Source organism: Melospiza georgiana, chromosome Z, assembly GCF_028018845.1.
Source record: "Melospiza georgiana isolate bMelGeo1 chromosome Z, bMelGeo1.pri, whole genome shotgun sequence".
NCBI classification, from domain to species: Eukaryota; Metazoa; Chordata; class Aves; order Passeriformes; family Passerellidae; genus Melospiza; species Melospiza georgiana.
In genome coordinates, this window is record NC_080465.1 from 23043090 (window position 1) to 23067571 (window position 24482).

Consider the following 24482-nt stretch of genomic DNA (forward strand, 5'->3'; position numbering starts at 1 on the left):
TATTTAATATGAAAAGCAAGCTGCTTAGAATCACAGAATGATTTGGCTTGGAAAAGACTTTTGTGCAGGCACAGCTGTTTGCACAGACTATGCATAGTTTCATTATGCATATTTAATACAAGATGTGGTTCTTTCTTTCAGAAACCTAATTGGAATACACCTTGTTAATATTCTGAAGTTGTAGGCAAAAGAAGTTGTATACAACATAGTATAATTATGTATAATAATAGTCTCTCAGATACTGAATTACAGTTTCTGAGTGTTTTTAACAATTTGAAATACTTCTTTATTCTTTCAGAGCTCAAAAACTGTATAGTGTCAAAATACTACTGTGTATGATGCATTATTTTAAGCTGTTCTAATCAGACACAAAACCAGTAACAATTAATTTTATACCATTTCATTCTTATTATTTATATTACTCATTGCATTTGGTCATATTAAACCTATTGAAGTAATAAATATCAATGTAAAAAGAAAGAAAGAAAGAAAGAAAGAAAGAAAGAAAGAAAGAAAGAAAGAAAGAAAGAAAGAAAGAAAGAAAGAAAGAAAGAAAGAAAGAAAGAAAGAAAGAAAGAAAGAAAGAAAGAGTGAGTAGCATTTAAGGCAGACAAAAAAAAAAAGAAGAGGCCCTCTTCCACTCTGTTCCTCAAGAATAATCAGTTATTTTCTAATTGAGGTAAACTTTCTGGCCCTCAGATTCTTGACTTTTTTAAATTATTTAATCTGAGGTTAATAAAAATAATTACCCTTCACTTAATTAAAATAGTGTTCCATTCTTGAATCATTATTTTATTTTGCAGGCTATGACTTTTTTCCTTTGATCAACTGTTAAAAATATCTTTTTGTTTCAGACTTAGGGTAGAAGAAAAACACAGTGCTGAACATTGAAAGGACTCAATGAACCTGTTTTGTCCATATGAGGCTGAAATTGTGGGATTCATGTTGCTCTTTATTAAGATTTCTTTGAGAAAAAATATTTATTTACAATAACATTTCAAATTAGGATAAAGGTGCAACTCTTTGTCTGAGTTAGTGGCAGAAAAGGAAAGAGGTTTATGTTTTAACATCCTACCCTTTACTTCAGTCATTTCCATATAACCCTCCTTAAGTTATATTGCATTTCTTTATTGTGAAGAGTGCAGGTTTATATTAACATTTTATAAAATTGTTTCCTGATTGCCAAGAATTCTCAGGAGAAGATCATTACCTTGGTATGACCAGTTGTTAAAGATTGCTGATACATTTCCTTTTGGGAAGGCAACATGGAATCCCAAGTAGGGCAAATTGTCTCTTTAGAATAATAAAGAGACAATTTGGATCACTGCAAACACAGTATCAGGGAATAGTATCAGGAAGTGTCTCTTAAAGGTCCAATTTGTATTCATATCACAGGAGAAAAATAAAGCAAAATAATAGTCACATGCTGTATATTCAAGAAAAAAAAAAAAAAAGAAAGAAGAAGAAGGGGGGGGGAAAGTGTTGCAGTTGCTAGTTTTGATAGGAGTATCTTGTCCTTCAGTTTGCTTGGAGCCATGGCAGGAGGTACCCGTCTGCTGGTGCTCAGTTCCCATCACCATACAGCAGCCTGAGAAGGCAAGAGGGAAGAGCTGAGGTTAGCTAAGCAACAGTAAAACCCAAGAGGAAGCAGATCTTCCTTTGTGAGGCCTTTCCCTCGCCACCTGTTTTCAGTGCCAGAAGACCCCAAGAACACATCAAAGCAGCCACCACCATTAAATGTCCCTTAAATACTAGAGATAATGTTTCTATTATGCTGACTCACATTGTTCTTTCACTGATGATGTAGATCTCATAACTTACTTGTAGGAAAATTTAACATATGGACAGTTCTGTGTCTTCATTTACAAAACTGTTTTGATGCTGCTTAGCTTCAGGAAGTGGCATAAATTTACATACAGAGTATTTTCAGTTTTAAATGAAAGTGCATTCTCCTTTTTGATGAGCAAGACTGGAGTACAGGTTTCCTTATGTGTATTTGCTGCCACCAGATGTCACTGTGTAGATGAGTAACTGATGACTTCTTCCCTTTTTTAGCTTTTTTTCCCATTTGATTTAATCAAGTATGATTTCCAAAAAGATGAACCAATTAGAAATAAGCATGGTTGGTGTGAAAAAGTTAAGAAAGGTAAGTATATATTTTAATAGGATATTACAGCCTATTGATTTTAATACAAATACTTAAAAGAGTTGTTTTAAGAAGCCTTGCTATTGTGTTACTGCAGTTTACCAAATTAACTGTTACTCTTTGCTCTGAAAAAAAGCAGTATGATTTTTGATCTCAGATAAAACAGCATTAAACACACCAGTACTGATATCAGAAGCACTCAGGAGATCCTTGGATGTATTCACAGAAGAGTAGTGGTCAAAAGTGATGCTATGGCATTATCTTTGAATTTATACATAGTGACATCTGTGTTTTTTAAAGGAGGTTAACATAAGGAAATGGTTGCCTAAGAGATCTACAGGAAGGACTGGTGGATTAGAGCAAATGCTTTTTGATGAGAGATTAAGTGTTTCTGACTAGGTGATGTGATTTAGCTTAATAATTAAAAAAAAAAAAAAAAAAAAAAAAAACAACCCAAAAAAAGGAAATAAACCCCAAAACTGCTTGATTATAGCTGTCCTAAAACTATTTACCAAAAATCGTTTCAAAGCATTATCTACATACTGGAACATGCATTGAATTGTAGGAAAGTAACAGCTGAAACTGGAGGAAGAAAAACTCATATTAAAGGTCAGGCAGACAGCTTTAATGGGGAGCTGAAACAGATTTTTCAAAGGAGATATGAGATTCTCTAACAGTTGGTGATAAAACATGGGCACTTTGAGATGATATGTCACCAAAAGCTGAAATTTTATAGGAATTTATCTCTATGGATGTCAGACTGACCTGTGAAGGGAACACATGCTTTAATTAGACATGTGGTCTAATTTTTTTCCAGCTACACCACCCAGTCTAATGAAAAGTATTATCTCTGTCTATAATCTTTGTCTTACCCATGTCTTATTTCTTCAGAGCATTATGGCTGCAATGATACTACCAGTGAACTAAATACTTCTACTTTAAACACTACCAGTTTATGGGGAAAAAAGGCACAGCTTTTTTTAAGGAGGCAGTCTTAAATTCAAAATAGTGCCTACTTTTGGAAGCATTTTGATATATTTTTATATTTATAATTCTTGTCTCTGTTACAAAGTAATGGAACTCTTAAGCTATATTTTTCAGAACCTGCTCCCAAAAAGGTTATTTCATACAATTATTCCATAGTCTGCAAACTAACACCCTGGAACTCTACAAGCATAAGAGGATAGTCCTTGCCCCTACTCTCCCGACTTTTTGAGGAAAAAAATTGTGTTAAACTTTTGAATTTTACACCAAAAAGTAAACTGATGATGCTGTATCACTTTAATAAATATTCTTAAGAAGTCTCAGAATCACAGAATATTCTGAGTTGGAAGGGACGCACAAGGATCAAATCAAACTCTTTAAGTGAATGGTCCCACATGGTTTAAACCCACAAGCTTGGGGTTATTAACACCAGGCTCCAACTAAGTGAGGTAATTTCAGTGTTCTCAGAACTTCTGAAAAGAGATTAAATAGGAACACAGTGCCTGGGCTGAGCACCTACTTCTGATTAACACTAGTTTTTGATTAGGAAGCTGATAAAGCTGACACTCATCATGACAATTCAGTAACCTGTGGGGAGTCAATTCAATATGAACTTGAATGGTGCACTTTCAGAGGATTATAAACTACTAGGGAGTTACAATAGATAGATGACCCTTGTGGGAGAAAACTGGTGAGCCACGAGGAAGAAATACAAGTGACTGTGAATTTGCGTGGACAATACTGTAAGTGATATTAATGTCAGGTACAGAAATGTCCAATGATATTTTGGGTTTATATTCTTTCAACTTCTCTGTATAGGTGAGGCTGGTCTTCTGATCTCCAGAGTCAATGCGAAGAACCCCTTCTTTGGTTATGCTGGCAATAAAAGACACACAGAAAAGAAATTACTCTGTGAGGTATTTAAGAAGGGAGATCTTTATTTTAATACTGGAGATCTAATGGTTCAAGACCATGACAATTTTCTGTATTTTTGGGACAGGATTGGAGATACCTTCAGGTACAGTTACTGTTTCTTTTCAAATTTCTTAATTAAAGATACATAGAATGCAATAATGGGGTTGGATTTGTTTTCAACTGGAACTGTTCAATTTATTGCTATTGTGATGTAGTTTATAATGACTCTGAAGTGGATGATAAAGGCTTAATTTTATCACAGGTGTTCTGTGAGTAATATTCCTGTGGAATTGAATGATTAATTTTCAGAACAGTTAGTAGGAATTCCAGCTCTTTGATCATGCTTTTCAAAAAGCATATAATTAGTGATGGATTTGCTATGAGCAAGGAAGTCGGATACTGATGTGGACAAAAATGTATCAAATAGCAGAGATTGGCCACTTCTGATACATTTATATACCTGTAAAAAACTTGGAAACAATTCTATTCAGTGGCCCTTACACTGTTTTGATGCCCAGTAAGGGCAATGAGTTGCAACATTGTCTTCTGGTGATTAAATTCTAATGTCACAAGTGTGAAAAAATGTGAGGTAGTGTCAGTCTGAAATGAATGGAGCTTCTGCTAAAGGTTTTTAAAAGGACAATTGTCATAGGATGAAATTATTTTTTCACACATTTTAGATGGAAAGGGGAAAATGTTGCCACTACAGAAGTATCTGATGTCATTGCAATGTTGGACTTCATACAAGAAGCAAATGTGTATGGTGTGTCTGTGCCAGGTAAAAGTCTGAGTTATACATTATGCTTCTCCCAGGTTCATTGTTAACCCTCGTAACTCTTTCTATTTTGTGTTTTAAACTTATGAATCATATTTGATTGAGTCATCTGTAATATCCAGCTAAAATGCAGATGCAAGTAATGAAAATACCACCCGATTATGAATGAGCCAGTGAATTATGCATTATTTATCTATATGCAGTGAGGAGTTTTTTTGAAAATCGACCATGCATACATTTGTGATAGCTACATAACCTAAATTAGAATATAAAGATTCAGTAAATTCACATCTGTGGAAAATCCAGACATATGTGCCAAAATAAAAAGTAAACTAGGTAATTCTAAAGTAAGTCTAAAGGAAAATATATGGAGACATTTTGCTGTCTTATTTTACTTTGCCTCATGAAGTAACTGTAAACAGTTAAGTTATAAAACCAAGAAGAAAATGAAAAAGAATATGAAGAGAAAAATAAATTTGTAAGGAAGAAAATATTCTAATTTCTTTTAATAGAGTTTTTTGTTATTTTTCAGGAGATCAGATGGACTTTATTGTCATTCATGCTAAATCTTTTTTTAAAATACATATTTGTGCTTACTGGGATAAAAATAAGTTTCTATATAGGAGACTCTTTGGTGCTCTGCTTTGCACCAGACTAAAACAATGGCTAAAACAGTGTTGATAACTTAAAAGTGCTTGGCTACCACTGGCCAGAGCTTGCACAGTACAATGCTTTCTCTGTGTATGAGAATGCTGGGGACAGCAAGAGCTTGGGAGCAGATGGAGATGGTACAGTGGCCCAAAACTGCCAAAGCAATATTCTGCATCGTGTGATACAGAATAACTTTGCCATGCTTAGTTATTAAAGCTGGAGGAAAAGAAGTGGATGAGAGGTTTGTGGGTGTGGTGCTTGTCTCCCTGAAAAAGCGCTGCATGCTCCAAGTCAGGCCCTGCTCTGCAGGAAGTAGCTGGACATCTCTGATGATGGGGGATATTGAGTGATGTCCTGGTTGTACTTTGTTTGTACATGTATCTTTTTGTTTTCCTATGAAACTGCAATTACCTTAACTATTGAGCCTTGCTTTCCTTTACTTCCCGTCCCATGGCAGAAGGGATTGAGCACAAAGCTGGCTGGATGTTTGGTTGCTGGCAAGGATAAACCCACCACAAAATGATAAAGGAGTTTAAAATGAGAGAAAGTGTCACTTTCTCTCATGTGAAGCATGAACACTCACTTGAACAGTATTTTAAAGCCATAGAACATGAAACATCATAGAAGACTGTCTAAAAATCAGATTCAAAAAGTATGAGAGATGCTAATTTCCTGTACAATACTTACCTGTTTACCTACCCAGTTTATCTGACTGTCTTGATAATTGCACTTAAGGTTAAAAAAAATCAAATTCCTTACAGATTTTATAGCATAGCAAAAAATTAAAACAAACCAAAACAACGATAAGGTTGGCAGAACATCTCTGCTATTACTACTAGCCTAAAGTGTTAAGTTACTTACTAGGTTAAAGTGTTTAGTTAATTTTGATAGCTGAAGTTCATTGCTTTTACCTTTTACCCATTTTGTTCTTTACCAAACACTCACAGTGTTCTCATTTTCCAGACTAAAGAGTAAGAATTTTAAGTGCTCTCTCTGTTAATTCAGATCCACAGTTTTGAGAAAACATACTGGCAAGAGAAAGAGACTAAAACAGAAATGAAGATATAATTGGCTACTCCAGGAAAGACACTCTTCACTCTTGTTTTTGAGAGAGGAATTTGTTGATGTTCATCCACATTTATCGATTATATCAAGCACAGGACTCCATTTAGTCTTACCCGCCACACTAATTTACAGCATTGTTGCTTAATTGAACACTTGAGTGATCTCCATGTACATGTAATACCAGATAAAATATGAATGAGATCTTGCATCTTTACTGAAACTCAGAATATGATATATGACTGTTGGTTTGTTAATGCACTATGGGTTTTTTTGTGTGGTTTATCATTACAATGTCAACTTTATTCATGTAACAAAATTGTCATCTAACTTCCTTTTGTGCAGATCATGAAGGAAAAGCAGGAATGGCTTCTCTTATTTTAAAGCACAATGCATCATTAGACTTGGAGCAAATGTATAAGCAAGTAGTGACCTATCTACCAAGTTATGCTTGTCCGCTCTTCTTAAGAGTCCAGGTAAGGTACATTATTGCACTGTGTATACAGACATCTACATAATTTAAACACAGAGATAGCTAAGTGAATAACAAAAAGTGCTTGTTCATGTATCACTAGATTAGTTTTAGACTGGGTCCTATTTGCTGTCTTCATTAATGGGATCCTGGAAAGGGGTTACACAAAAAGTCAATGAATTTGCAGATTATGTTTAAATGAGAGAAACTGTACAAATGAGCAAGGACAGAGATCATACAAAAGGATTTGGGGAGATTAGAAGCATAATCATGGTAAAAGAAAAAGGTTCCGATTTAAAAACATGAACAATTGCATCTGGAGAAAAGAATCTAAAATCCATTTTATTCAGTGAAAATGAGATAGAAATGGAGCTAAAACAGAAGACAGTGGGCTGTACACAATAAAATGAATGTTATTTTCTGTGTAACAATGACAAATATTAAAGCATTTGGAAAGATACTAGGTAAATTGAAAAGGTGAATAAAAAAGTATGTTATTGTTGCCACCACAGTAATCATCAGAATCATCCTTATTTGTGCACTACTTTGTTCTAATAACTGTCCAGTTTGGGGTAAAAGAGTTCCTCCCACAGAGTGTAAAAATGTAAATATCATAGAGTGGGCTACATAGAGCTAGGAAAAAATATGAGAGTATCAAAAGCACACAATATTGATAATCATGGTACATGAATTCTGATGAGCACTTTCATTTCTCTTAAGTGTTTTGCAAACTTCCTGATAAAGACAAACAGAAAAATGTTTCTGAAGGTGTTTATGGGGGAGTCCCCTACATTCGAGGAGCAGATGAAAAAAATCATCATTGTTTAAAGAGAAAAGTTATGGAAGTTGGTTTCTTAGATTACCCAGAGATTGAATATTGGTTCAGAAAAAAGAGAAGAAACAAAAAACCTGTGAAAGACCTTGGAAGTGAAATATGTGTGTATGTATCTATCTATCTCATAAGTCCAGGAAGATATCTTGCAGCAGCTTTCTGATGTGAGAAAGCAAGATTAGACTTGAGAATGTTGCAGTAGTGAGTTTATGAATTATGAGAACCTAGTCTAGATTCACTCCTGTATAGTTGTACAGAAAAACCTTCACACTGGATGGAAGGAATCTGAATCTTGGGTATTGCATTGATATCAAGTATCTGGAATTTGAATTTAAATTAAGATTTAAATGCATCCTTTACAGATGCATTGCTGTTGGTACAGCTGTCATTAACCAAGAAAGAAAGAAGGTACAGGGAAAAAAATAAAAATGTATTAAGCTATAGAATAGGTATGAGGCCCTTCATCTAGAGAGCCGGCCAGATGATTTAGAAGAAAATTGTCTGCCCAGTGAGCCTCCCAACTATGACTCTTTTGTAAGATGGATCACTACCTCTAACATCAAGAAGAAAAGAAGGGTAATCGTAATAGGTGATTCCCGTCTGAAGGGAACTGAGGGCCCCATTTGTTGATTGGACCCATCCCACAAGGAGGTCTGCTGCCTCCCTGGGGCCCGGGTACAAAATATCACTGAGATGATATTCCTGGGCTGATTGAGCCCCCTGATTGTTACCCACTGCTGATACTCAGTCTGGCAGTGATGAGATTGAAAAGAGGGGTGTCAAGGTGATTAGAAGGGACTTTAGGGCGCTGGGTCAAGTGGTCAATAGGACAGGGGCACAGGTATGAAAGAAATAGGAGAACTCACATCATTAACAAGTGGCTCAAGGGTTGGTGTCATTGGCAAAATTTAGGATTCTTTGATCTTGGGGCAATTTTTACAGCCCCTGTTTTACTGGAACCAGATGGAAATAATCTCTCTGTTAAGGGCAGAGGGTTTTTTGCTTGTAAACTGGCAGACCTTGGTGAGAGGGCTTTAAACTAGGTCTGAAAGGGGAAGGGGATGCATCTGGGCTGTCTGGAAGCAGGTCCTAGGGTGGTAAGACTGTGTTAGGAGAGAAGTCAGCAGCCCAGCTGAGGTGCGTGCATACCAGTGCATGCAGCATGGGCAACAAACAGCTGGAGGCCATGGTGCAACAGCAGAGCTGTGATGTAGTTGCCATCACAGAAATGTGGTGGGATACTCACACAGCTGGAGCACTGCACTAGATGGCTACAAGTTCTTCAGGAGGGACAAGAAAGAGAGAAGAGGTGGAAGGGTGACCCTTTATATTAGGGAGGCTTTTGACACTATAGGTATTGAAACTTATGGAGTTGAATGCCTATGGGTAAGAATTAAGGGGAAGGCCAACAAGGCTGACACCATAATGGGAGTCTGTTATTGTCCACCCAACCAGGAAGAAGAGGTGGAGAACTTCTTGTATTAGCAGCTAGATACTGTTTCAGGATCACCAGCCCTTGTTCTTGTGGGTGACTTCAACCTACCAGACATCTGCTGGAAACTTCATACAGCAGAAAAGAGGCAGTCCAGGAAATTTTTGGAGTGTATGGAGGACAACTTTTTGTCACAGCCGGTGGGTGGGCCCACCAGGGGAGGGACTATGTTAGACCTGCTGTTTGCAAATAGAGATGGGCTGGTGGGAGATGTGGTGGTTGGAGGTCGTTTGGGGCAGAGTGATCACGAAATAATAGAGTTCTCAATATTTGGTGAAATGAGGAGGAACACCAATAAGACTCTTACATTGGACTTCCAGAAGGCAGACTTTGGCCTACTTAGGAGACTTATTCAGAGAATTCCTTGGGAAGCAGCTCTTAAAAACAAAGGAGTTCAGGAAAGGTGGGTGTGCTTCAGAGATCCTGAGGGCACAGGAGCAGACTGTCCCTGTGTGCTGAAAGGTAAGCTGACAAGGTAAACATCCAGCTTAGATGAGCAAGGAGATTTGGAAGGAATTTAGGAATAAAAGGAGGATGTATCATCTTTGGAAGGAAGGTCAGGTGTCTCAGGAAGTATTTTAGGGGGTTGCTAGAGCATGTAGGAAAAAAATTAGGGAGGCCAAAGCTCAGTTTGAACTTAAAATGGCGACTTCTGTAATGGATAATAAAAAGTGTTTTTACAAACATATTAATGGTAAAAGGAAGGGTAAGAGCAACCTTTGTTCTTTACTGGATGAGGGAGGGAACTTAGTAACTGCAGACGAGGAGAAGGTAGAAGTCCTTAACACTCTCTTTGCCTCAATCTTTAGTGGGGAGATGGCTTGTCCTCAGGACAACTGTCCTCCTGGGTTGGCAGATGGTGTCAGGGAGCAGAATGGTCCCCCCATTATCCAGGAGGAGGCAGTCAGAGAACTTCTGAGATGCTTGGATGTTCATAAATCTATGGGCCCAGATGGGCCATCCCAGGGTGAGGAGGGAGCTGGCAGATGAGTTTGCAAAGCCTCTCCATCATTTACCATCAGTCCTGGCTCACTGGGGAGGTTCCAGATGGCTGGAAGCTGGCCAGTGTGACGCCCAATCACAAAAAGGGTGGGAAGGAGGATCCTGGTAATTATAGGCCAGTTAGCCTGACCTCAGTACCTGGCAAGGTAATGGAACAGTTCATACTGAGTGTCATCATGCAGCATCTACAGGATGGCCAGGATATCAGACCCAGCCACATGGAGGGGTCATGTTTGACCAGCCTGGTCTCCTTTTATGACCAGGTGACCTGCCTGGTGGATGCAGGAAAGGCTGTGGATGTTGTCTGTTTGAACTTCAGCAAGGCTTTTGACACTGTGTCCCACAGCACATTCCTGGGAAAGCTGGCAGCCCAGGGCTTGGACAGGAGCACTCCTTGCTGGGTTAGGAACTGGCTGCATGGCTGGGCCCAGAGAGTTCTGGGGAGTGGTGCTGCATCCAGCTGGGGCCAGTCACCAGGGGTGTCCCTCAGGGGTCTGTGCTGGGGCCAGTCCTGTTCATTTTTACAGACTTACATGCGTGAGGGTGTTGAGTCTTTCATTAGCAAATCTGCAGATGACACTAAGCTGGGAGCGTCTGTTGATCTGTTAGAGGGACGGAGGGCTCTGCAGACAGACCTGGAACAGTTGGATGGATGGGCAGAGTCCAATAACATGAAGTTTAATAAGGCCAAGTGCCAAGTCCTGCACTTTGGCCACAATAACCCCCTGCAGCATTATAGGCTGGGGATGGTGTGGCTGGACAGGGCCCAGGCAGAAAGGGACCTGGGGGTGCTGGTCCACAGCCAGCAGGACATGAGCCAGCAGTGTGCCCTGGGGGCCAAGAAGGCCAATGGCTCCTGGCCTGTGTCAGGAATAGTGTGGCCAGCAGGAGCAGGGAGGTCATTCTGCCCCTGTACTGGCGCTGGTGGGGCCACACCTGGAGTGCTGTGTCCAGCTCTGCGCCCTCAGTTTGGGAAGGACCTTGAGACACTTGAGCGTGTCCAGAGGAGGCAACAAGGCTGGTGTGGGGCTGGGAACACAAGGCCTAGGAGGAATGGCTGAGGGGGCTGGGGCTGTTCAGCCTGGAGAAAAGGAGACTCAGGGGTGACCTCACCACTCTCTACAACTCCCTGAAAGATGGCTGTGGTCAGGTGGGGGTCGGTCTCTTTCTCCAGACAGCAACTGACAGAACAAGAGGACAGTCTCAAGCTACATCAAGGGAAATATAGGTTGGCTATTAGGAAGAAGTTTTTCATGGAAGGAGTGATGAATTACTGGAATGGTTTGCCCAGGGAGGTGGTGGAGTCATCATCCCTGGATGTGTTTAAAAAAAGATTGGATGTGGCACTCAGTGCCGTGGTTTTGTTGAAGTGTCAGAGAACGGCTTGGACTCAACGATCTTGAAGGTCTCTTCCAACTTTCTGTGTTTCTGTGAAGCTCGATCTGACATATAATCATACTTTAGAAGATGTCAGAACATGTCCTAGACCAACCAGAGCAGGTAGATAAAATCTGTAGGTATGCCTGGAGTAGATAAAAGGGCTCTTTGAGTTTTTTTTTTTTAATACTTAATTTTTTTTCTTCAGAGATTGTTTGCATACATTAAAAAAATATAAAGACAGAAGAGAAGATGATGGAGAGAGATCATAAAGTTGGGCTGAGTAGAGGTAGTTAGAATAGACATTACAGATGCCTCACACCACTTTTCCAAGGGATACCAAAGCACTGGAGTTGTCTGAAAACAAAATGCATGGTCAAGATCCATCTTCCTTTGGACCTGAATATGAATATGGCTGAATTAGTACATGATTCTTTCAAGCCCTTTTGTGAGGTGACAATAGTCATAGGTACAGCAAATTTCCTGAGTTTTATCATAAAGGAGTTCTTGGTAATAACAAGTTTTACTCTCAGAAGTTTCATGGTGTGTAGTTTCCTTTTATGATGTGCCCAGTAAAGAAGATCGATTGTCTTGGGCAGACACCACATGTGACACTAAAGAGACATGCACAGGGATGCACAAAGAAAAGGGCTCTAGCTTTTGTCAGCTGGGTGTCTGGTGTGGGTCTGCAGCAGCACACAGTTTTTCAGCACAATGAGAATAAATGGACTTACATCAAGTAAGACTTTGAAAAACAAATGTGAATGTGAGAAAAAGAAAAGTGGCTTGTTTTGAATAATGTATCTTTCTCTCTACTGCAGGAAAAAATGGAAATGACAGGAACATTCAAACAACAAAAATTTCAACTTGTGGATGAAGGTTTTAATCCATCTACAATTACTGATCCCCTTTATTTTTTAGACAATTCTAAGAAAGCATATGTCTTGTTAACCAAAGAATTACATGAGATGATCTTATCTGGGAAAATGAAGCTTTAATTAATTGACCATTTAATGGGCTATTAAGGGACAGTCTGTACAAGCTATTGTATGAGAAAACAATGTAATTAATTACCAGTACTTTTACATAGTTATTCAGAATAATGTTTTTTATATTTGATATTTACATTCAGATATGTCTTTACTTACTTGATTATTATTTTTTACTAATCACTTTTTATCTCTTGAGACAAATTGCTAAGCAAATAACCTGTAAAACCTAATTGAAATCTATTTTATATTGCTTTGGAATATAATGCTGAATCTGATACATTTTCTTAGTACTAAATGAACATAAACGATACATGGTATGACACATGGTAGAAAAAGAATCAACATATATTGTGTCACATGTTGTGTCTAAAGGGAAAATATATGCCACTAACATTTTTTTTTTCCTGTAGTTTACATACTTCTGAATATGTATTGTAAGAAGTAAAAGCTTGACACTGGTTGGAGGAAAAAATATTTTCTGCAGAGGACTTTTCTGATAAAGCTAAAGCAGAAGAAAGTCCTCCAAACAAACCCAAATACTAACATCACTGTTGAATTTTTTTTTCTGTCATGATCTGTGCTCTTTCATTTGTTAAACTGCCTGTTTGGAGATTCAAATTCTGAAGACAGAGCAAACTGTCGTGAAATGTGTAGCAGCAGATCAACAATAAGCAGAGAAAATCTGCATGCTTAATGGGGAAAATCATTTATATAGCATAAAAAGAATTATTGCAGCACTTTATGTCATTATATTGAGTACCTAATAGCTTCCATACTCTTAGTAATGACTGCTAGAGATCATTATTTTATGAATATAGAATATAGCTGAATTTTTAAAACACTAGATTTTATGTTCTAATAATTGGTTTTTATAAGTTTTAAAATAAAGTATAAGATAATTTAAACCAAATACCATTCTGTCTCAGTTTGATTTAAGTCTGATTGCACAAAGTCTGTTTTCCAGCTTCTTTTGATACTTTGTTTGCACAATGCCTTCTTCTAACGCAGCGTGATGCCCACTTTGTTCAGCCAGAAGCAGTATCAGAGAATACTGCAAGGGTGACTCTCTCCAACACTGGCCATCATAAGTCTCTCTTCCATCATAACAGTGGTATGAACCTAGGTTCTCATGAAAGAGTAGGATGTAACACACTTTAAAAATAATCTTCTTGTGTCTTTCTACCTTTTCCACCTAACAAGGCATTAGAACTGGTGTCAATTTTTGAACTTTGATTATTACTTTAATTGATTTTCTTTAAAACCCAAACCAAGGATGCAGTGAAAAATATATAAGGATCATAACTTTTTGAACACAATATTCCTTATGGGACTCCCTGTATAAATAAGGAAGGTTACAATTTTGGATTTACAAACCAGTGAGAGCTAACAAATACATACACCAACATCATGCCTGATGGTAGATGTTAATGTAAAGTACACACTGGGGAATGAAGAGCACTTCCCTAAAGATGGAAGGGGGTCACTGTGATCTAGCATTTCTGGAGCACTCCCATTTTTTCTGTTTCTTTAAGGAGTGCCCAAATTGCTGTCTGTAGCTGAAAGCTGGGGCAGGGGATGTTTGACACTTACTGACACAGATGGAAGTGCCTTTACCTAGTCAAGAACTGGAAATTTAAGAATGAGGTATTTTATTGTAAAGTTAAACTCAACTTTGCATGTTAGGCTGAAATTTTGAGCAAAGAAGTGGTTGCTGCAATCAAAACTACTTTAACTCTTACACTGAATTACTCCTGAATATACTTCAGGACCCCTTTTATTACAGCAATTTCTCCTTTCTATGAAAAATAATTATTTTCTGGTTTTTTTTTTTTTTTTTAATATGGCACCCTGACATCCAAGTATCATGCTTAATCTTGTAGAATACTAAAGAATTTAGTAAGATCAATTGCTTAGCTTTGGTAACATATTTAGCATTTCTAAAATTTATTTAGCGTTATAATATATGATCCTATATATGACTAATGAAAAGGTTCAACCACTTAAATGCAACAAATGCAAGAAATGAGAGGGGAAAAAAGAAATTAAAAAAGAAGAAAACAATTTTCCATTAAAAATATAAAAGGAGAAACAAAACCCAAAGGTTTGTTCATGAGTGTCAGCACTTGGTTGCTTCTTTTGTAGTGTATCTAAGATGAAGCACATTGTTTCTGTGAACAGCGGTTGGGTCAGAGAAAACATCAGAGGAAGAACAGTGTCTGTGTGCAACTTCCATGCTCCATCCACTACAGGATCAGCCAACTGGTGTTTCCAGACTCTTGGGTACATTTTCAGCAGCAGTGGGACTCTTCTAAGACAGCTGCCTTGGGAGCATAAAGTGTTTGTTTCCCAGCTGTGAGCACTAGTGAAATACAGATTTCTGTATTTTCCATAGTGTAACTAAGATAGCCTTGGGCAATCTGCCTGTTTTCAAAGGTGAGTAAAATAGTACTGTCCCATGCACTACCCCAAGAAATAGGATGTCCATGACATCAAGAAAATAATACATAGGCCCTGTATTTCCTAAGGGGAAAGCAGTCTATTACTCTCAGTCCAGTAGTTTTCCTTCTTTTAGCCAGTAAGTTGGGTGCCAGCAGATGCACTGAAGCATGTTTCAGCAAAATGTCACATTCCTCATGAATACCTAAGTTCTTGAACCAGCATGCAGTTAGGCTGAATAATGATGATGCTCATGTCAGACACCACAAAGGGTCTTCCTTTCAGAATGAGAAAATATAGTGACTAACCTGTTAATTTCCTACCTTTACACAAATCAACATTTGGACTGGCTGAGGTATGAGTGTTGCTGCAAAATGATGTCTCAGTATTTGTCTGGGAAAATTAATTTCATGTAGTAGGAGCAGATGAGGGGTGGCTGGGGTATAGATGGGGAGTTGCACTACTAACCTCATATATTAAAAATAGATTAGGGGATTTCCAATCAAGGACTGGCCCAGGTGGTGAGTGGCAGGGAACATCCAAGAAAAAGGGGCAGGGCTGCCTTGAGAGACAGGGAAGGAGAGGCAGGGTTGCCTTGATAGGCAAGGAAAGGACTAGAACAAAGGGAGGGGATTAGCCTGAAGGACAGTTTTGAGGGAGTTAGCTTTTCACTGACCACTTGGGGGAAAATGTGGGGGGGATAACAGAATGAACCATTAACAATAAGTTAATGAAATAAACACAAACTGCCACACATAATTTGGCAATTAATTGCAAATAATTGCAAATAAACACGAACTGCCACACATCACGTGGCCATAAAGGTTACATCAGAAGATTATCTGATTGTGTCCTGATACTCAGGAATTAATACCTTACACATTATACCCTCTGACAAAGATATTATATGATTGCTGCTGTGCTAATTTTAAATAAACTGGGTCATTAGCAGAGTGAAAAAGTCCACAAGTCTGAGAATCGTTTACCAAAGTAGACTTCAATGAGTTTCTCCAAAGACTGCAATAAGCACAGATCAAATCAAATGGTGAGGAAATCATTTTGCAGTACAACAAAACAGTCCTTGTTGCTGCCTTGCAGTAGGAGGTACACTGACCTATTCCCATTTGGAGCCATTCTGGCATCATGAGGTTTCCATACTTCCTGCTATTCCATAGTCTTGCATGACGACTGGGAGATTTTTGTTATGTCACCTGGACCACACACATATATTTTTAAATAAAAAGGGGACTTAGACTGGCAGAAACCCCCTTGTTATTGTGTCTCCTTTTATTCAAGTAACTGATACTGCTATGCTGACAAAAATAATGTTTCTTACAAGTATAGGACAGTCCAAGTCTGGTAAGATTCTTTTTGTGGTGGTTCTGCGCTGAGAACTAAGTATCTCCATTCATTTAAAAACCAACAAATCAACCAACCAACCAAATAAAACCCCAAGCCCCCAAATCCATATTATAGCAAACAGAGTAAAGAGTATTTAATTATTTGAAATATATCTTGCAAGAAGGGAGTGAATGCCTTGATGGGAATTCTAATATGCTCATTCAGTGGAAACTGCTAAGTGCAGATAAACAGAAATGTCAGTCTCTTATGGTGATTATGCTATGGAAGGGGCGGGGCATATATTTGGTTTTAAAATACTTTGTAAACTTGTGGATTTGATCCAAATCCACGCAACTTATTTCAGTATATAGTTATTTGCCTGACAGAATTCATTATTAATCTCTTTTTGCCAGGCTTTCATGCATCATTGTTAACTATATGTGGTCAAAATATGTAGTAACAGGTATCCCTATGCGATGGTAGATGACAGAAAAACTAACTGATGATTTTGAGAGTAACAATTCTGTGATTCAAGAAAAAATGTATTATAGTGATTACTACAATTTCCATTCATTTTTCTATTTATTCTGCCTTTCTTGATTATTCTTTTCTCTTTGCTAATAACAAAATACACTTGCATTCCTAATTTTTTTAAATTGGTAATAGTAAGTGAGGAAGTCACTGATGCTGAAACTAGTCATGTCACATCAGAATTCTGCTGAATCAACAACACATACAACAACACTCAGCACAGTTTTATACTGTTTATGTGAAATGTTACTCAGGGGGATTTAAAACAACATTTGACTTATTATGTTCTTGGTGTCTTTGAAAGTGTAGAAATTAAAGGTGCAGGCTTTACTAGGCAGCAACCTTTGAAAATCTGGGAAATGACTTGTTTTTTTCTCCAAACACAGGATATAATCACAGTAATTTTAAAATCTAGCTAACTATGAGATACTAAAACACTTGCCTAGCTATCCAATAATTTCCAAACTTTTTTTTTTCCAAAGTAATTTCTACTAGGCAGCTTACAGTACTTTTCCAAGTACATGTGTCTTCTACTAAATGCTATTAGTTTTCTCTTCTGGGTGGGCTGCACTTTATTAGTAATACACTTGATCAACAGTACTCCTTTTATTTAACTTTTTTTTTTTGGCCAAGCATGTTTTTTTCATCGCTTTTGCAGTTCAGGCAGAAATACCTGTGCTATAGTAGTCTTAAGAAGAAATAAGAAACTGTGAAGACATTAATTTGTGCCAGACTGTACTCCTCATGTGTAAGGATTCCATTTTTTGGTATGGAGAAGCACAAAGATGGATCTCTGGGGAGGCATGCCTGAGCATTAGCTCACTCTGACAGCTTCTTGTCCTAAAGGTATGTGGGACTAGAATGCTACCTCAGATCTTGCTCTAGGTGCATTTCAATGATAAGAATTCTTAATAACTTAAGAAAATTCACAGACAGAAAAATGGACATGAACATCAAAACTGTCATCCGATATTTAACTTTTGTTATCCAGGAAAACTATCAGCTTTCAGCCTTAATAGGTGGATAAGGAGCTAATGATGTCATTAATTCAAATGTCAAAATTAAAAGGCATTTATTTATTTGTCAGCTTCTAAAGCCAGCATGTATTTGGCCTTTCACTTCACTAACATTACAATCAAATTCAATACTTCTAGAGTACAATTCTGTTGTGGAATTAAATTAATACCATGTGTGTGGCTAAAAAAGACATCTCTTCAATATCTTGATCAGCTGCATTTCATGGTGCAAACTTTGGAAAATTTTTCCTGAGTTTTTAAAAATAAGGGTTTTTAAGAAATCCCAAATTGGCGGTAAACACTGTATATCCCAAATGAGACACTGCGATTTAGGGATTTGGACTGGATTAAACCAATCAGGTGAGTGAGATACAGGGAGAAAAAATTAGGTTTCAAATGCCTTACAATCTTCTTGTAGAGACATGTAATTTTCTCTGGCTATGTAAATTTTCATAAGAAAGTGGGATTAGGGCCTAGGGCCTGAGAATTTTTTTTTTTTTTTTTTTAAAGCAAGAAAAAAAACCCTAGCTATGAAAATGTGGGCTGTACTCCAGATTTGTGAGTAGATCCTTACTTCTGTAATAATCTAAATGAAAATATTGCATACAAAGAGACTAAGAGAGTATCATTGGAAAAGTCTGGATTAAAATTCCAAAGGTATGGTACATTTTGAAGTCCTAATACTCAGAGCTCTTCCACTATAGTTAGTTAGTTAGTTAGTTAGTTAGTTAGTTAGTTAGTTAGTTAGTTAGTTAGTTAGTTAGTAATATTTCAGTCAGGAGAACAGCCCCTGGGAAGATGTTACAGAACCCTTCCAGCCTAGTTGAGTGAGGCTACAAGAGAGTGTGGAGAGGGACTTTTTACAAGGGCAGGGTGTGGTAGGACAGGGGAGAATGGCTTTAAACTGGCGGAGCATAGATTTAAATTGGATATTAGGAAGAAATTTTTACTGTGAGGGTGATGAGACACTGGAGCAGATTGCCCAGAGAAACTTTTGGTGCCCCATGCCTGGAAGTGTTTACGGCCAGGTTGGATGAAGCTCTGAGCAGCCTGGTCTAGGGAAAGATGCTCCTGCCCATGGCAGGGGCTTGAACAAGATGGTGTTTAAGGTTCCTCCCAATGGAAACCATTCAGTGATTCTGTGATACTAAACAAGAGAATCTAAGTTGCTGCTTCATTGGCAGCTACCATGCTTCAGGAGCAGAGTTGCTCATTTCACAGCTGAGTAGCTGAAGGAAATGGAGTTGCTGCAGGCATTGTTTCAGTGCCTAGCTTAAGAGCTCAAATGCCAAGTGAAATTCACAGGACACCATAACAGAGCCTTAAAAAAGTTATATGCCTGCAAATAAGATCCACAGAAGTCAGTTTAAAAAAATGCCTAAATTGACTAGTAGAGAACAGTGAGAAGAAGATTATATCTTAAATCCATCTCCTGTCAGCATGTAGGTGTCTAATTCTCATCTTCTAGGAGCACAGAGATAATTGAGCTCTCACCTAGAATTACACAAAACCAATTTTTTTTGCAAATGCAAAAAAATTCTACAGATTGCCATGAAAAATGCAGCCATATACATTCTGCTCTACTTCTATCCAAGCATTTAATTAGAATCATACATTAAAGAGAGAAAATTATTTATTGATAACATGTGAAAACCCTGCAATCAGTTATATATCTCTGCAGTAACAAAGCTGTATTCTGTCACAGGATTAGGAGAAACTCTTTTGGAGCATAAAAAAATATAACTCCATTTCCATTTTGCTAGTCACAAAAATCCAATTTTCATGAAGAGAAGCTTACATCTACCCGAATGCCTCTAATCTGCCATTAACAAAGCGGTTTTGTTGGGAAATTCTCAGATCAAAACAGTAAGAAGCACGATTCACCATTGTCTCAGTCCGGTTTTGGCAGATCTCTGCTACAATGAGTAGTTCCTGTGCCATTTTCCAGGTATATTCAGAACTACTTTGAGCTAGTATGTTTTTTCTAGAGGTACAGACTATTTTTAAAGACCTTCCTCTTTTGCTGTATGAAAAACTACATTTCTTTAGAGAAATGATGAATACAGAAACCATATTTTTGTGAAATATTTTTGAGATAATTCACTTTGTTCATATAGTTCATAATATTAAACACTACCTAACTAAAATGTTGATCCTATAGTCTGTATTTTTCTTGAACCTCTCTATGTGATGTTCAGTAAAAGGTCCTCCCAGACAACTTTTGACCTAGTTAAGATAATCTCTGCCTTGCTTTTGTACATAAAAAATAGAGTCAGAAAAATACATCCTAAAAAACAGTTTCCAGGACTGATTGAGGACAGTCAGAGAATTACTAATAGCTTTTTATTTACACAGCCAGTGGATAACAATTACCCTCATGGCAGCTGCACTGTACATGTTTTCCTGGCAATTTCCACAGTCACGTTCAGAACCCGTATATTCAGGCATATTCAGAATTTAAGTGGAAATCATCTTTTTCTGCAACCCATAAATCACAGTAGCTTGCTTTCTGTCACCACCATCCAGTCTCTGTTTAAAAAAATAAATTTTTGAAGTATAGGAGCAGTAGTACATTAAAACTGCACAGTGAAATCAACTGAAGCAATACACTAGATAGCATTGTTGCATTAGTAAAAGACCTGTTGCATTCAATAATATATTAAAACAAAAATGTATGACTTATTTTGCTAAGTAAAAATAGTTCTACACATATGTTTCTCAATCTGCAAGACAATTAGGTATTTGCTGTGATATTAAGATTAGAGTCACTAAGAAGCAGTTACTTGAAAACACAGTCGTTTCCAAAACTGCAGGTTTTAGAAACCTTACTACAAGCTTTTCAAACAAATAGGATTTGGGTTATAACTGCTGATTCACATATCTGGTGGTCATTGCAGAGGTTGTTACTGCAAATTCTCACATTACACCAAGCAACACAGACATCTCAAAGCCACAGCATATAACAGTAGAGTTCTGCTTTCTTTTTATTTTCTGAACCCCAAACCATCCACATAGTCATTCCATTTTGACACAGACCCCCAAAGATTATTAAGAAAAAATGGAAAAGATTTCAGCTATTGAAACTCTAAGTAACAATGAGGATGCCATTCAGTGGAACCCACTGAAACACACAGAGGAAATAATATTACCCCTGCATATTCCATTGCATCATTCTTTGTTAATAAGACCCTGTCCAAATTAATGAGCTTTTTAGTCTTAACTTTCAACAAATACTCATTTTAGAGTCCGTCATTGAATAAAGAGTCACAGAAACCCTGTTCCCAGTGGTAGAAATTTCTGCAAAGACTAAGAGCTTTAAGGACAAAAAGCACTTTTTAAAGAAAAATTCTTGCTTCAGCTTTTATTTGGGTGCTACAGCAATAAAGCCTGACTCCAAAAACAGTGTTGCAACAAATAAAGGTCTCATGCACATTTATGTATGTGTTTGCAAAATGGGTCATCTGTCAGGCAGCTTTGCTGATATGAATATGATCAATTAATTGTGCAGGTGGCAGCAGACCTGGAGTGATGATGAGGCTATTCATCCTGATCTCTCAGAGATACTTACAATAGATGCTAGCTAAAAATATCTGTGCTCTGGACCTCTTCTTTCTCCTATGTTCTGTTATTCCATTTTTTAAAAAAAGTAACTTTTAATGAAACAGGAGGCAACGAATAATTTTTTTTTAATGCAAAATCACTCACGGATTAAGGAGTCCTGGAATTAAACCTATGAATCTCCTGAGAAACGAAAACCACATTCTGCTAATGCAGAAGTTTGTTAGGCAGATGTTCCCAATGACAGTAATCAAGTTAGAAAGCTTTTCAAAGAGCTCTTGAGTTAGTAAATTACATCCTCCTCAAGATAAAATATTTAGAACTGGGAAACGGAGGACTGGAGTGACAGATTTAAAAATAGATAAAATGGAGATAAATGCCGACACTAAAAGAACAGACAGAAAATATTTCTTTTTTCTGTAAAAATCTCTGACAGTTTCCTCTGTCTTACAATTGGCTGATATACCTCATATGAGTGGAACTACACTTTCCAATGTAGTCAAAGCCTGCCAAAGAGACAAGCATGCCAAATGAAAATGCAAAGGCACAATGTGATAGAAGCACCTTGTTGATTTGGGTAGCTATTCATTCCAAGAAAGGAGCAGAGGGCAAGAATTCTGTTAGATAAAAATTCACATTACAGAGTTTAGCTGTAAGTAATTGTGCTGATTTTGGCTGGGATATAATTTATTGTTCTCACAGTGTAAGTATGGGGCTGTGTTTTTGATTTGTGCTGAGCACAGGGTAGACAATGTAGAGATGTTTTGGTTATTGTTGGGCAGGGCTTACACAGAGCCAAGGCTTCTTTGCTTTCCATACTGCCACGATGGCAAGGAATTTGGGGGTGCATGGGAAGCTGTGAGGAGACACAGCCAGGACAGGTGACCCCAACTGACCCAAAGGGGTATTTCATATCATATCCCACGTATACACATCACACAACATCATTCTCAGTAAGTAAAGTGGGGGGTGGAAGGAGGATGTGAAGGTTTGGGGTGATGCATTTGCCTCCCCAAGTAACTGTCACGTATAATGGGGCTATGCTCTCTTGGAAACAGCTGAACACCTGCCTGAACATGGGAAGCTGGTCAAAATAAAGGGAAAGAAGCAAATGCATAGGCTGTAGAAACAAGGACAGGTAACCTGGGAAAAGTATAGGCATGAAGTTTGGTTGTGTAGGATTGGGTAAGGAAGGTGAGGAAGACCAAGGCAAAACTGGAACTGAATCTAGCAAGGAATACAAAAAATATTAGGAGGGGCTTCAACAGATATATTAATCAGAAAAAGAAAGTCAAGGAACCTTCACATCCCCTGATAAACAAACTGATAACAATGGATGAGAGGAAGGATGAGGTACTCAACAATTTTTTGCCTCCATTTTCAATGGCAACCTCTATTTTCACATCTCTTGAGTGGATGGACAGCAGGATGGGGACTGGGTGAGAAAAGTTCCTCCCACAGTAAGAAAAGATCTGGTTCATGACCCCCTGAGGAATCTGAAAGTATGTCCCACATATGTCTGTGGGACCCAATGAAGTGCATCGCAGAGTCCTGTGTTGGCAAGCCACTCTCCATGGCTTTTTCAAGTTCCTGGCACTCAGGGGAAGTCCCCAGTGACTGGAAAAGGGACAACATTGAACTCAGGTTTTAAAAGGGTAGAAAGGAAAACCCTGGCAACCAGGGACCTCTCAGCCTCACCTCCATGCCTGGGAAAATCATGGAGCAGATTCTCCTAGAAGCTGTGTTCTGGCACATGGAGAACAGGGAGATGATTCAAGACAGCCAGCACAGCTTCACCAAGGGCAAGTCCTTCCTGACCAACCCAGTAGCCTTGAATGATGGAGTGACCATGTTAGTGGACAAGGGAAGAGTTGAGATGTCATTTATCTGAACTTCTGTAAAGACTTAGACATGGTCTCTCACCACTTCCCTATCTCTAAATTGCAGAGAGATGGATTTGACTGGTGGACTGTTCAATGGATAAGTAATTAGTTGGACAATCACATCCAGAGGGTGGTGGTCAACAGCAAAGAGTCCTGACAGACACTGGTGACAAGTCCCTCAGGGGTCTGTACAGGGATAAGTGCTTTATGTATCATTAATGACACAGACAAAAGGATCCGGTGCACCCTAAGCAAATTGGCAGATGACACCAAGCTGAGTGATGCAGCTAAGACACCGGAAGGATGGAATGTCATCCAGAGGGAGCTGGGCAAGACAGAATTCCCATTGCCCATGGGAATCTCATGATTTTTAACAAGACCAAGTGCAAAGTGTTGCACCTCCTGTAAGGAGTTACCTTACAGTAACTCCTGGTATCAGCACAGGCTGGGGGATAAACAGATCAAAAGCAGCCCTGGGGAAAAGGACATGGGGGAGTTGTGAATGAGAGGCTGGACATGACCCAGCCATGGGCACTCCCAGCCCAGAGAGCCAAACGTGTCCTGGGCTGCATCCAGAGCAGCGTGGGCAGCAGGGGAGGGAGGGGATTCTGCCCCTCTGCTCTGCTCTGGGGAGAGCCCACCTGGAACCTGCATCCAGCTCTGGGCTCCCAGCACAGGGAGGACAAAGAACTGCTGGAGTGGGTCCAGAGGAGGGACATCAAAGTGACTGGAGGAATGGTTTCCTCTTATGAGGAAAGGATTAGAGAATGGTGATTGTTCATCCTGGAAAAGAGAAGGCTTCAGAGTGACCTGATTGTAACCTTCCAGAACATAAAGGAGGCCTACAAGAAGTCTGGAGAGGAAATTTTTACAAGGACATGTAGTGACAGAACAAGGGAGAATAGCTTTATACTGAGAGTATGTTTAGATTACCTCATTACCCTCGATTGGTCAATGTACCCCTGCAATGATTTTCAGATCCTTTCCTAGTGGATCTCACTCTCAGATCCAACCTTG

At 38.4% G+C, this 24482-nt stretch overlaps 1 protein-coding gene across 2 annotated transcripts in view; it reads left to right on the plus strand.

The window, feature by feature from the left end:
- SLC27A6 (solute carrier family 27 member 6) overlaps window positions 1-13522 on the plus strand; it is a 40588-nt gene extending 27066 nt beyond the window's left edge. Inside the window, exons 6-10 of one of the 2 annotated variants that reach the window (XM_058044408.1) lie at window positions 2056-2146; window positions 3950-4148; window positions 4726-4823; window positions 6879-7009; window positions 12530-13522. In XM_058044408.1, the coding sequence (XP_057900391.1) occupies window positions 2056-2146; window positions 3950-4148; window positions 4726-4823; window positions 6879-7009; window positions 12530-12706 (696 nt within the window). In that variant the 3' untranslated portion in view covers window positions 12707-13522. Of the gene's footprint in view, window positions 1-2055; window positions 2147-3949; window positions 4149-4725; window positions 4824-6878; window positions 7010-12529 lie in introns of those variants that run through there. The other variant, XM_058044409.1, reaches the window with a different exon arrangement.
- Window positions 13523-24482: the final 10960 nt, after the last annotated feature.